Source organism: Bison bison, unplaced genomic scaffold (assembly GCF_000754665.1).
Source record: "Bison bison bison isolate TAMUID 2011002044 unplaced genomic scaffold, Bison_UMD1.0 scf7180017864149, whole genome shotgun sequence".
Lineage (NCBI taxonomy): Eukaryota > Metazoa > Chordata > Mammalia > Artiodactyla > Bovidae > Bison > Bison bison.
Window position 1 is genome coordinate 2,724,247 of NW_011494721.1, and position 15,407 is coordinate 2,739,653.

General features: G+C 32.7%; 1 protein-coding gene across 1 annotated transcript in view; it reads right to left on the bottom strand.

The window, feature by feature from the left end:
* The window catches only part of SI (sucrase-isomaltase (alpha-glucosidase)), a 115,546-nt gene extending 102,822 nt beyond the window's left edge, over positions 1–12,724 (bottom strand). Inside the window, exons 1-9 of the mRNA XM_010840924.1 lie at positions 12,607–12,724; positions 11,288–11,382; positions 9,338–9,455; positions 8,933–9,042; positions 7,850–8,001; positions 6,181–6,352; positions 4,268–4,367; positions 3,077–3,189; positions 821–946 (exon numbers count right to left, since the gene is read on the bottom strand). Of these exons, the coding sequence (XP_010839226.1) occupies positions 821–946; positions 3,077–3,189; positions 4,268–4,367; positions 6,181–6,352; positions 7,850–8,001; positions 8,933–9,042; positions 9,338–9,455; positions 11,288–11,382; positions 12,607–12,724 (1,104 nt within the window). The remainder of the gene's footprint in view (positions 1–820; positions 947–3,076; positions 3,190–4,267; positions 4,368–6,180; positions 6,353–7,849; positions 8,002–8,932; positions 9,043–9,337; positions 9,456–11,287; positions 11,383–12,606) is intronic.
* Between the last annotated feature and the right edge of the window lie 2,683 nt (positions 12,725–15,407).

Consider the following 15,407-nt stretch of genomic DNA (forward strand, 5'->3'; position numbering starts at 1 on the left):
TGATGAAAGTGAAAGAGGAGAGTGAACAAGTTGGCTTAAAACTCAATATTCAAAAAACTAAGATCATAGCATCTGGTCCCATTACTTAATGACAAATAGATGGGGAAACAGTTGAAACAGTGACAGACATTATTTTTTGGGGGGCTCCAAAATCACTGCAGATGGTGACTGCAGCCATGAAATTAAAAGATACATGCTCCTTGGAAGAAGAGTTATGACCAACTGAGACAGCTTATTAAAAAGCAGAGACATTACTTTGCCAACAAAGGTCTGTCTAGTCAAGGCTATGATTTTTCCAGTAGTATGTGCAGATGTGAAAGTTGGACTGTAAAGAAATCTGAGTGCCAAAGAATAGATGCTTTTGAACTGTGGTTTTGGAGAAGACTCTTGAAAGTCCCTTGTACTGCAAGGAGATCCAACCAGTCCATCCTAAATGAAATCAGTCCTGAATATTCACTGGAAAGCCTGATGCTGAAACCCCAATACTTTGGCCACCTGATGCAAAGAACTGACTCATTTGAAAAGACCCTGATGCTACGAAAGATGGAAGGCAGGAGGAGACAATAGAGGATGACATGGTTGGATGGTATAACCGACTCAATGGACATGAATTTAAATAAGCCCCAGGTGTTGGTGATGGACAGGGAGGCTTGGCGTGCTGCTGTCCATGGGGTCACAAGAAGTTGGTCACTACTGAGTGACTGAACTGAACTGAACTTATATTTGGCAAACATGGTAATCCTGAAAATGCCCTGCATTTATTTTTATGTGAAAATATTTAACTTTATATATATTCCCACAAACCCTTCATCCTACTTACAAATGGTATGCCAGCATCCCGATTTCTTTGTACCACTGCTTTCACTACATCAAGTGTCTTGTAATTCCAGCGACTCAGCTGAAATCCAAGATTCCAATAAGCTGGCATTGCTGGTCGTCCAATGAGCTTGAAGTAAATGGATATTTAATTACTTTCAATGACGAACATTAGAAACTAATATTAATATTAATTGCTGTATCTCTAGTATTGATTTGAATTTAACTACATATATTAAATGATTTTGTGGTATCTACATTCTAAAATGGATATTCTCTTAGAATTGTGTTATGAAACACTTAGCAAGTTTATGTTCAGTCACTCATCTTTTATTTTGTGTTAAAACATCAGAAAGGTAGCACTTTAAAGGTAGCATTTATAAAAGTGTATTTTGCTGTGCATGGAAAATTAAAGAAAAGAATAAAACGATAGCATTAAAGATATTAGAGAACAGGAAAACTGTCCCACTGCATTCCCACTTCCTGTAGCAACAAAATGAATGAATGATAACATGTAAGAAAAGGAATTTACAATTGATGTAAATGTATGACAATGTTGATAAAATGTATGACAAAAATGAGTGACAATGTTAAGTCATTGTATTTTCTTCAATTTAAGCACTAAATTTATCTTTTAAAACTTGGTATCAAATAAAACTCTGCCAAAAGTCAATATGTTTACACTATTCATAAACATATTATGTTCCATAAAATTTTAAAGATTTAGACATGTGATTGAAATTTCTGTGTGTGTATGTTATACATATCACATAATTTATTTTCATAAAAGTATATAAAATAGGTGTTGCTATGTATTATGTTAATTTATGTACTTTTCATCTTATACTTTATATGTATATATCATCTTTAAAACGTATAAAATGGTCTGGTCATTCAAACGCATTAAAGTTTTCAATTTTGACATCCTGGCACCACTATTGAGTTAATTTGTACAGAAAGGATAGCTTGTTCTTCTTCAGATAAGAAATAGTTACTTTTGTCTATTCTCTATCTAATTTGTTCCCCCATTGAAATTAATAGTGCTATATTCCACACGTCTTTTTTAATTTAAATTCAAGATTTTGCAAGCTTACCTATAAAATGATGTATGCAAGTGGATAACTGTATTATTAATGCATGAATGCTGCATTGGCATGTCAAACATGACTCATGTTCAGGTAGTGCTGACCACAGACTTTACTCAGCATGTAATAGACAACTATCCCAACTAATATTTCACAAATCAAATCTTAAACTCTTTCAAAAATGTGCTGTCGCCTGTTTTGATGGTGTGACAACCATACACAATAACTATGATTTCATATTAGAGAGACTGTAAATTTTGTGTACATTTCTGAAATTCACATTTATGAACAGCAATTTGGGAATTGCAAGACTTTGTAAATTATTCAATTGGGTAAAACTCTAGCTACTGTTAGTTCAGGTTTTTAGATCATAACTAAACTTTTTGATAGTAATTACTTCTCTTTTGATATTATTCTAGGAAAGGGGAGTTATATGTCAAAAGATTTATCAGTAAAACAAGATTTAAAAAATAGGCATAATTCTTAAATTGTATGTCTATAAAAATGATTTATTTTTCATGATAACACCAAGATTCATATATGCTAATAGTCACAGAATAACAATTTACATGGGAGAAACATTCAGAATCAGGCTCAAAATAAGTCCTGAGTTCTTCACCTTTCTAAAGTCCTTCTTGGGCTCATGTACAATAGCATGTTATTTAATAGGTAAATGAAAGTTGTTAGATAGTATGTTTAAGGTGTAAGACTTCAGACTATGTTTTCAAAATCTGCCTTTCTAAATCTGATTGTCAGAGCCAATTTTACTGGGATTTACCTACTGTAGATTAACACCAAGTGTCAGTAACCCTTTTTTAAAACTTAGTTGCCTCCAGAATTCTTATCAAATGAAGACAAGATACCCCATTTTGTTTTATCCCATCAAATAAGGTCGTAGTTTAATATGTAACATCTCAAAGAAATCCAAATACTGAACTCAGCTGCCTGGAAGCAAGAACTGATTTGTTATCAGAAATATAAACTTCTAAATATACCTAGGTGTCATTGTACAAGAAAAACAAAAATAAAAAGTATCTTCTCATATCTGAAAAATGGTAAGGTATAAAAATATATTCAGCTAAGAGGCCTCCAGTAGCTTAGCTAAAATCATTTCAATACGTTAGATGAAAGAAAAGTATGGTAGAAAAAATTTTTAAAATAGACCTGCAACACACCTCTTGATACTGTTGAACTACTTGTTCTGGTGTGTCTCCCAGAAAGATATAAAAGTCCAGAATTCCACCTATAACTCGGTAAGTTACTATTGGAGTAGGTTGGATGAAAATCTCTACAAAACAAAAATTGGAAAAGCATATGTATATAGTAAAAATGTACATAATGAGAAAATAATTGCAATGCCTACTTAAAGTACTTCACATTAATCACATAATTTTAGAGTTTTTTATTAAGATAAAATATGATATTTAAGATAAGAATACAGGATAAAAGTGGAATGCCACCATATATGAAGTTTATGGTATGTTATTCCAGATATTCCTTTTACAGATGTTGGCAAAAGCTCCCCTAGAAACTGCTTAGCAGAGAATAGAGGATCAGTCCTTTTACAATAAAAAATATTTCTTTTTGAAGTTGCATCCCAATTAGTTATTTTATTTGAAGATTCAGTGAAAGATCATATCACATGTTGATTTCTATAAAATAAAACTATGAAAGTTTTAATTTTTCTATATGTTAAACATAGTAATTGTCTGGATAACCATATGCACTGCTCTTGCTGGAATATTATTATTTTTGTAGTTTTTTTTTAATTATCACTAATTCATCTATCAAATATAGGTATCACATTATTCACAACACTAGAAAATAAAAGGTTCTACATTATTTGAGTTATGGTAAACTGAAATGTGATTCTTCTCTCTTTTTATCCCCATTGAGACCTTTGTTTTTTTAATCTGCAGGGCATATGAACTTAACAATCAAGGCTATGGGAATGGGAATAGTCATTTACATGGATATATTCGATGTTGCTCTGGAGGGAAAAGGAAGTGTCTATATATCATGATATAGCATACTTCCCCCAAAACAGACACACAAATATCCATATCTCAGGCTCCTCTGTCCATGGAATTCTTCAGGAAAGGATACTGGAGTGGGTAGCCATTCCCTTCTCCAAGGGATCTTCCCAACCCAGGGATCAAACTCAGGTCTCTTGCACTGCAGGCAGATTCTTTACCTGAGACACAAAGGAAGCCCTCGCTAACTATAAAACCTGCTTATAATACTTTCACACTCAATCACTAACAACAAAGTTTACTCTGTTATAATATATCTATGATTGGAATAAATAAAGCAGTTAAAACATTTCAAGTCTCATTTGAACATATTATCAGATAAATTACTCTTACCCATTGCATTGCTGTTCATTAAGAAAACACCAAATGACTTTCCAGAAGTATCCTCAATGCACATGAAGAATGTTTGATGGCCATATAAATTATTATTATTCTATAAGGCATAAATTTGAAAATTAAAACTTAAAATACGTTTAAAATTAAAAAGTATACTTGAATGGCTTTTATGTATTTCTATATTTTTCTGTAATTTACTCCTCATATTCTATAATAATTTTTTCTACTATATACCATATGAAACATTGTAGCACAAAAGTCATTGATAAGTCATTTTACTTATTAATACATTAAGATATAGGTATATAACTATATATTATGCTATTAATAGATTATTTAACTTTCTTTTATGTTTTATGATGATTAAATGAGTTTTAATAAGCCATTCATCAAGTATATTTCAATGAAAAAATAAACTATCTGTGATAGGGTAATGGAATGTTTATATATCATGTCTCATGTTCGCCCCAAGGTATTGCCAGGAATTCTAAGATGAATTCCACTTCATATAACTTTTTCAGTATAGTTGTTGAGAGCTGATGAGTAGCAAAATTTATTAATATTTTTGTACCAAATGAGGATCTTTAAAACAACTGACTTACTCATTTCAGTAGCACTGGAAATTTAAAAATTAGTAACATTTGACTCAAAGCAATCATGAGTCAATTTTTAAAAGCTTTTTAATGCTATTGTATTTCTCATAAAAAACTGCATACTTTTGAAATTCAGAAATATATGTACACAAATAATAACTGATGACATCGTAACAAAATATAAATAAACTATTCGAAAATAAAGATTAATTCTGCATGGAGGAGTTTGGGAAATTTTCTTATGAGGTGAGATCAAATGAGCTATCAATGGTGTATATAAATAATAAAAAACTAACTTCTTATGAAAATATGTGAACCTAAGAAAGATTATTATGTTATAGATGAGGAAAAAGTAGATATAGATGCAGGACATGATGTCCACTAGATAGACAGACAGCACATATACAAAGCCATGTCGAACATGGTAAGTGTTTGGAAGTGTTCTTATGTAATGACTAGTCCTAGATAGTGTAAGTACAAGAGTAACTGAAAAGTGGTTGATAAAATATAAAAGTGAAAAGTCAAAGGAAAACATTCATAAATTGGAAATACCTTTTAAAATATTCATAAAATCTGTTCACTTATTTAGTTAATTTAGGACTTTGATATGAATCTTCACCTCTAAAGTAAAGAAGCTCCTGGAATATATATCACTGACAACAAAAAATGATGGTTACAAAAAGGCTAGAAGGGAAAGAGACACGTGTACCCCAATGTTCATCGCAGCACTGTTTATAATAGCCAGGACATGGAAGCAACCTAGATGTCCATCAGCAGATGAATGGATAAGAAAGCTGTGGTACATATACACAATGGAGTATTACTCAGCCATTAAAAAGAATATATTTGAATCAGTTCTAATGAGGTGGATGAAACTGGAGCCTATTATACAGAGTGAAGTAAGCCAGAAGGAAAAACATAAATACAGTATACTAACGCATATATATGGAATTTAGAAAGATGGTAACGATAACCCTGTATACGAGACAGCAAAAGAGACACTGATGTATAGAACAGTCTTATGGACTCTGTGGGAGAGGGAGAGGGTGGGAAGATTTGGGAGAATGGCATTGAAACATATGAAATATCATGTATGAAACGAGACCAGGTTCAGTGCACGATGCTGGATGCTTGGGGCTGGTGCGCTGGGACGGCCCAGGGGGATGGTATGGGGAGGGGGGAGGCAGGAGGGTTCAGGATGGGGAGCACGTGTATACCTGAAATTTAAAAATTAATTAAAAAAAAAACCAAAAAGGCTAGAATTATCTCCTTTCAAATATAATTATTTTATTTATAACAAGAAATATAGTTCCTTACATCACCAGGAAGTTGATCCCGAGTAAAAATTGGCCATGTTTTCCAATATAAATCATGACGAAATCTCTTATGAATATGTTCCCCGAGACCATAAATGTATTCATTGGGAAGTCTGGCTGAGATCTGTAAATACTGGTCAGAGTATACCAGGGGACCAATGCTGGTGTCAAACCTAGAGCATGAAATAAATAAAAGAGCTAAAAATATATAAAATGCTCTACTAAATATGGATCTATGTTATCATCCAGAATATTTCATTTTAAACAGGTCAGTCTTTAGCTGTGATTACTTCTTATGAACACATGAATTGTACCATAACCAGAACTTGTTAATTTTATTAACACAGTTTGCCTCATCATCAACAATATGATTCTTCACGTGCATCTCTCTCCTTTTATCTTTACTACAATACTGAAGCACAACCACTATTATAAATTCATTTCACAAATGTTACAATTTGGACAAATTTACTCATGTTTTCAAGGTGACAAACTGGTAGGAAGCACAACCAAATTTCAAACCCAGTTTTGACTTTCTACAGAGACAGAGTTTTATTTTTTTTATTATTTATTTTATTTTATTTTTAAACTTTACATTATTGTATTAGCTTTGCCAAATATCAAAATGAATCCGCCACAGGTATACATGTGCTCCCCATCCTGAACCCTCCTCCCTCCTCCCTCCCCATACCATCCCTCTGGGTCGTCCCAGTGCACTAGCCCCAAGCATCCAGTACGTGCATCGAACCTGGACTGGCATCTCATTTCATACATGATATTTTACACGTTTCAATGCCATTCTCCCAAATCTTCCCACCCTCTCCCTCTCCCACAGAGTCCATAAGACTGTTCCATACATCAGTGAGAGACAGAGTTTTAAAATGTAGTACTATACTGGTTTCTATACCTCTATACATGTATTAAAATTAAGTTGAAAATCATTTTTCCTGAAAAAGAAAGGTTTCATGTTTTATATATATCAGATATAAACTATGCAAAGTGTCAAATAACATTTCTTTTGTGATTTAACATAAAATCAACTTCAAGTTATCAAAATACATTTATGAAAATTAATTGCTGAGATTAAGTCCTGATAATCATCCAATTAACCTTTCTTGGAAACTCAAGAGCAGCAATATTGAAAATTACTAACTTTTTTGCCAGAAATGTCCCTCAAAATAAATTTATAATGAAGGCATTCAGATAATGTTTAAATTATTATATATGGCTATTTAAATTTATTATGTGTAAATTTATTCAATTAATTTCATACACATAATGAAAAATCCTCCAATACTATGGAAATTTGTCCCTCTCTGAATAGTAACTATTTGATCCTACCAGTTGAAAGAGAATATGATAGATAACAAGGAAAAGACATACAAGGTTTTTTAGGTATGCAAACTATATGCAAGGCTAAAATTGTATCAGTGGCTCTCTTCATTTCAACTTTGGTTGGCCCATTCTATACTTCATATTCTGGTACATTTCATCCATAAGAAATTAAAGCTTCTTTGATATTATAATATTTAAAAACATGTACACCCACCCTCTTTTGGAAGGAAATTTATTCTTTCTGAAAATGCCCTAAAAATGAGACTTTTGTGGTTCTATGATAATACAATAAAACTGACCAATTATTTAAACTTAACATAAATATAATTACTTACAAAATTTTACTATTGCTTCTTCTAGAAATTTTAATGCTAAATGGATCATGTATAACCTCCACATTATACAGTGGATCAGAAGCTGCAGTTCCACTAAATTCTTTTACAAACTGATGAGGAACTTCATATCTTCTATTATTTGGATCAGTGATCTGCAAAGATATTTTAAAATTAGCATTATTTGATTCAAAACTGTTACTGAATTTTTCAGTTCTGAATTAGGTATTAAATGCAAGTTCCAAATACAAAACAATAAATCTAATGATTTTATAGAAGAGTTATTAATCTAGTCATAAACTTAACTTACATTGTTGAATGGCTATGCAAAGAATAAATTGTAATACTGTTAAGGAATTAATAGAATCAGTTAATTATAAAGGTACTATATCAAATATAATTTTTATTGACCAATATAAAAAATCATGAGACTATTATTAAATATTGATTCTTAAATAGTAGATTTTTGTGAATTTAATTATTAATTATCCATGCAGTATTTTGATGATCACTCACTAACAAGTCCTGAAAGTAATGTGAATTTTGTTTTAAAAAAACAATTTTTGTGAAATTGTTGCTACAAGTTATTGTACAAAGGATATATTGTTTTTTCTGCCAATCCAAAAGACCATACTGGCAAACAATTTGGTAAAGAAAGCAGAAATTAGTTTCTTTAAAATCATGACTAGAAGTGATACCAGTAAAAAGAACTAGTGAGTGTGTCACACTTACATGGAACAATTAACAGCTTCCTTAAATTAAATTCTAAACTAATCTTTTATCACAGTCTGTAGTTCAATAAAAAAAAATTACTACAGTTTTTTGAGTGTTAGTTCTTCTCAGGACACTGTATCAAATATTTTACGCTGACTATATTATTAAATTCTTTAAAAACTACTGCCAGAGGAGCTAGTTCGTATGTTCTATCTGAGGAGAAGGTTCAGAGAAGTGGAGTAACTAGTCCAATAAGTTCTTTTCTTTGGAATAGACATTTATTAAGAGGGAAAATGTCTTGGTGGGTTAGAGGGTATACTCATAACATGCTATTTAGTATTAACTTTTCTTTAGGAAACTCAAAAACCAAACCTTGAACCGCACACGGTTGCGTGTCTGACTTTGAGTTGTGAGGAGAACGCTGTTAATGTCATTTCCAAAGAGTGTAGGTGAAGCTTTCCTTTTTAATTTGGCTTCAACTCCTTGAAGAAAAAAAAGTTGTATGAATTATGGTTTTATTTATAATGATTAGTAATCACTAAATATTTTCATATTTTTTCCAATTTTATTGTAGGTCTCACAAATAACCTTTTCTTTTTTTAATTTGAAAGATAGAATCATGAAAAAAAAAAGTTCTTAACATACCAAATTTGAACATTCTTGTGTATATGTTCCTATTTGATTTTATTTAAGATATTTTTCCAAAGAAAAAATTTAAATATACTTTTTTTATTCAACTTAAAATATGTTGGATCACCATGGTAGAACACTTCTCACCAGCATTTGTTGATGTTACTTTCTCAGCATTATAGCCGTGGTTATTTACGAAGAAGCACCAAGGAATAACAGAATCATTCCATGGCCTCCAGCAGCAACCTCGAGCTGCACAAAGTGTCTGATAAAACATTTATTAAAGGAATCATAGGATTAGTACTGTTATTATATATGTTGGTCTCTATTTTTTAAACATTCACTCATTACAATAATTGTTTGAATGAATATTTAAAAACGCTTATTTCTTCAAATATGTAATGTACTAAAATATCATTTATTCTTTTGTTCCTTTCACTTTGAAGAAATGTAAATATTTGATAAATTGAATTACATCAGTGATCGATGCTCTGAGTTGTGATTTATCAATTTTCCATATGAATACACATTATCATAAGGTCATGTTATTTTCAAGATTCCTGCCCTCCAGATAATTAATTATAGTCTGTTATGTTGCCATGTAGCCAGTGCAGAAGAACTAAAATATTTATTGTGCACCAATTACGTATCAAGTTGCAAGTGAGGCTATAAAGAAGAGATGGTCCCAAATTTAAGCCTAGGCAAAATGTTTAAGGTCTTTATTTCCAGATAATTATTAGTTTGATATGATTTATACTATTTAAACTAGTTCATATGCCAGCTGTTGCAACTAGTAGCTGCCATTACATCTAATGTATAAAGTAAAATAATAAATTCTCCTTAATATTATGATCTATATGGAAAGATTACATGAAGGGAAAGAAAGATTATATATGTTTATAGTAAAATTTGAGTTACATGGTGATGATGTGTGTTAACATTGGTATAATAAAAAATCTATTTAATATTTAAGTTTAATAGTGTAACATATTTTCGTAATTTGAATACTTGTGAGACATTTTTCTTGGCTGTTTGCCTTGAAAAAAATTTTTTAAAATCTCCATGTTTACCAGTTAACGGTACACATGTTAAATTCTCTCCCATTTTTAACATCAAAGTGGCATCAGGTACACATATACACAGGGGCTTCCCAGGTGGCTCAATGGTAAAGAATCTGCCTGTAAATGCAGGAACCACAGGTGATGCAGGTTCAATCTTGGGTTGGGAAGATCCCCTAGAGGAGGAAATGGCAGCCCACTCCATATTCTTGCCTGGAGAATCCCATGGGTAGAGGAGCCTAGCAGGCTACAGTCCATGGAGTCGCAAAGACTCAGACATGACTGAGCTACAGAGCACACATACATACACACATACATACGTGTACACACCCATACACATGCTTATATGTTATAAAAATGATAGTTCAACAGGAACTGAGCATTTTGGAGTGTCATTACCTAACAGAATCTGAAGTATGTGTGACTTTTGATATAAACATCACAAAATGGGAATACACACATATACACCTTTACTCATTGACCTTTTAATCCCATACAAGTTATAATGACTAAGGAAGAGTCAATTTAGGGTTAAGTGAATCCATTTATTTACACTTAATTTGCTCCAGTTGAATTCCTTCTCCCCAAATAATAAAAAAATAAATGGTTTTTAAAATTAAGAAAAATAGTTACAAGAATCAATGTTACTTTATTTTCCACAGATTCTTCTTGTTAATGTCATTATCACAAACAATTTAATAGAGTGTAGATATTCTTTCTTAAAAGTTATATATTTATCAAAGGTCACACTTTTAAGCAGTAGTTTGAGAGGATAGAATTTCATAAAGAATTATAAATTTAACAATAGATTTTTAAGTATGTAAAATATTAACTGGCTATTTTGAATTGAAGTACAGAAAAGCAGGCTCAGTAATTTCCATTATCTCTCATCTGTGCATACATAAATAAAAATAAATGTGGCCTAATAAATGGCTATACTTTTTGAAATATGAATATATCCAATATTGAATAATTGTCTTAATATAATTATCATACTATATATCTATTCATAGATATATAAAATACTTTGGCTGCAGACCTGTGTGGGAGATCGTTCTGGAATGCAGTTTATTCTCTGGTTGATAGGATCGTTCAGTACACTTGGGCATGTGCCTCGGGTTGAATCACTGATTTCTGAGACAGAAACAGGTCAATAAAACAAAACATGGTTTTAAATTTACTTTTCAAATTTTCAAGTAACAAATACATTTAAAGTAAATACAAATATATATATATATATAATGAAAATTAAACTTAACTTAAAAAAAACCCTACAAATTCAATTCCTAATTACCGAAAGGAAATGATCCAAAAGCCCTTTGACTGTTCCTTAAGAGAATCAAAGTATATTCACAGAAGGTCTTAAAAGACAGACTCAAAAGGAAACAAAATGTTTTCTGCACCATACTCATAAACTGTGTTTTAGAGATGAAGAAAGAAGATGGAGAAATATGTATGGGAAATATATATGGAGAGAGGATGCAGAGAAGGAGACAAGAATTAGAGAAGAAAAAAAGTTTAGGAGGAAGAAGATACTTAAACAGAAGAGAAAGAAGAGAACAGCAAAGAAAAGCAAAACCTCAACTCTATATAATAAAGAGGGACTTTCTAGCAACCAGAGATGAGGAAGATAAATTTGATTGCTTCATAATAGAGCAAGCTTTCAGTTTACTAGAAGAATATGAAACAAGAGGCAGCAGAAAACACTAACTACTGTTAGACTAGAAAATAATTTGCAGTACATTTTCCACTTCTGATTTAATTAGGAGAGAATGACGAAGAAAGAAAAAGTAGATCAGGTGGATGAAAGTAGCATGCGTTAACTCTAAATTAGGATATAAATATTCAGGAAAAAATGATAAACACTTCAAGCCTGTTTCACCTACTCTCTGCTTCTCTCATATGACCTCACTCTTTAAAAAAAAAAAAAAAAAGTCTATGACAAAGATGTTATCCCCTTAAATTTCCTAACCCCGCTTGCAAATGCTGAAAGCTAGAGTAAAACCCGACTAATGAGATTTCCCACTAGTTAGAAGAACCTCACTGGTAACTACAGAAGATTACTGTGCTGTTTATTAATATTTTGTTTCTTTTGCCTATTTTCTAGTTCTAAAGCAAGGCCATTAATATCAAAGCATATGAATTTCTTAATTGCAATGACACTTCATTGAAATATCTGTAATATAATGGCTAGAAAAAGTTGGAGTAACTGTAACTTACCTGAGATCTTTCTTTAAGTATTTCATCTCATATAGATCTCATATAGATTATAAACTACTTTTCAAGATCCATAATTATTATAGAGTAAACTTTATCTCAACCTCACTATAATGTATAAGTATTTTCAATATTATTTACCTTCAACAGCAGGTGTCTTAGTTGCTAAAACAACAATTAGGGCAATAGCTATTATTGTAACTATAGCAAAGAGGACAATCAGAGTAATTTCTAATCCAGAAAATTTCTGCTTTGCCATCTAAAGAAAGAAAAAGAATATACATTTGAAATGTAGAATATATAATAAATGACCATAATTATCATAAAATTATATATTTTTTCTACTAAGCATAATGCAAGCAGAGCTGCAGACAGCTCTAACAGTTTACAATCTAAAATAATGCACATTTGCAAAAGGGTTAACAACACATGCAATTTCAAGTAAAAGACAGAATTAGTGATGAACATTATAGTAGTACACTGAAATGAAAATATAAAAGGAAAAAAATTTCTGAGAGTGATTAGTTGCTTTCTCATTTTAGAGCAATTTTTAAGTCAAGGAAAGCTTATATTTGTATTGTGATCCTTAATTCCACAACAACTATATGAAGAAGACACTGTTATTTTATGAACTTCAGGCTTAGAGAAAATATTATTTTTTCAAAGTAAAAAAAACCAGTTCTTCCTACTATAACTATTGCTCTGCAATTCCAGCACTGCTTTCTTATAAGGATATTATGGAAAAGTATATAAATATAAATATGGGGCAAATAAACTAAATATAAACATATAAAAGAATACAAATATAAAATGTTGTAGAAAATACATATATACAGGACACATACACACACAGATACATATATATGCTATACATTTAGGAGTTGTTGCTTTAGAAAAGCATTTAAACTACATGATCGCCAAATTCCACTCTCAAATAGCAAAATATACCAGACACTCAAATCAAAAATGTATTTATTTCAGATAATATTATGTATTTGAGTTATTGTCCAGAGTTGCCTAAATGTAGGTAGGGAAGAGCTCTGCTGCTGCTGCTGCTAAGTCGCTTCAGTAGTGTCCGACTCTGTGCGACCCCAAAGACGGCAGCCCATCAGGCTCCCCCCTCCCTGGGATTCTCCAGGCAAGAACACTGGAGTGGGTTGCCATTTCCTTCTCCAATGTATGAAAGTGAAAAGTGAAAGTGAAGTCGCTCAGTCTTGTCTGACTCTTAGCGACCCCATGGACTGCAGCCTACCAGGCTCCTCTGTCCATGGGATTTTCCAGGCAAGAGTACTAGAGTGGGGTGCCATTGCCTTCTATGAGGGAAGAGCTCTTCTCTAGTAATTATCTTAAAGCCTATTTGTTTAACTTAGTTTTGATCATAATCTATCTCTCCTTGTCTTTAAGCTTTTGTGATTTTTCTATATTTTATGTTGCTATATGGTTTAATTCAATGGAATATACCTAGGTAGAAATTGAGAATTTTCACAGTTCAGTTCAGTCACTCAGTCGTGTCTGACTCATTGCGACCTCATGAATTGCAGCACACCAGGCCTCCCTGTCCATCACCAACTCCCAGAGTTCACCCAGACTCACATCCATTGAGTCAGTGATGCCATCCAGCCATCTCATCCTCTGTCGTCCCCTTCTCCTCCTGCCCCCAATCCCCCCCAGCATCAGAGTCTTTTCCAATGAGTCAACTCTTCGCATGAGGTGGCCAAAGTACTGGAGTTTCAGCTTTAGCATCATTCCTTCCAAAGAAATCCCAGGGCTGATCTCCTTCAGAATGGACTGATTGGATCTCCTTGCAGTCCAAGGGACTCTCAAGAGTCTTCTCCAACACCACAGTTCAAAAGCATCAATTTTTCAGCGCTCAGCTTTCTTCACAGTCCAACTCTCACATCCATACATGACCACAGGAAAAACCATAGCCTTGACTAGATGAACCTTTATTGGCAAAGTAATGTTTCTGCTTTTGAATATGCTATCTAGGTTGGTCATAACTTTCCTTCCAAGGAGTAAGTGTCTTTTAATTTCATGGCTGCAGTCACCATCTGCAGTTATTTTGGAGTAAGTGCTCTTATAAATTGCTGGTTTTAAAATCAGTTTTTCTGTCTTTGTGCCAGTACCATACTGTCTTGATAACTGTGGCTTTGTAGTAGAGCCTGAAGTCAGGTCAATCCCATTGCTGGGCATACACACTGAGGAAACCAGAAGGGAAACAGACACGTGTACCCCAATGTTCATCGCAGCACTGTTTATAATAGCCAGGACATGGAAGCAACCTAGATGTCCATCAGCAGATGAATGGATAAGAAAGATGTGGTACATATACACAATGGAATATTACTCAGCCATTAAAAAGAATATATTTGAATCAGTTCTAATGAGGTGGATGAAACTGGAGCCTATTATACAGAGTGAAGTAAGCCAGAAGGAAAAACACCAATACAGTATACTAACGCATATATATGGAATTTAGAAAGATGGTAACAATAACCCTGTGTACGAGACAGCAAAAGAGACACTGATGTATAGAACAGTCTTATGGACTCTGTGGGAGAGGGAGAGGGTGGGAAGATTTGGGAGAATGGCATTGAAACATGTAAAATATCATGTATGAAATGAAATGCCAGTCCAGGTTCGATGCACGTACTGGATGCTTGGGGCTAGTGCACTGGGACGACCCAGAGGGATTGTATGGGGAGGGAGAAGGGAGGAGGGTTCAGGATGGGGAACACATGTATGCCTGTGGTGGATTCATTTCGATATTTGGCAAAACTAATACAATTTTGTAAAGTTTAAAAATAATAAAAGTTAAAAAATAAATAAAACTAAAAAAAAAAAAAAGCCTAGACTTAGTCTAGCCTACCTTAAATGTGCTCAGAGCACTTAGATTAGCCTGCAATTTGGCAAATCATCTAACACAAAGTCTGTTTTATAAT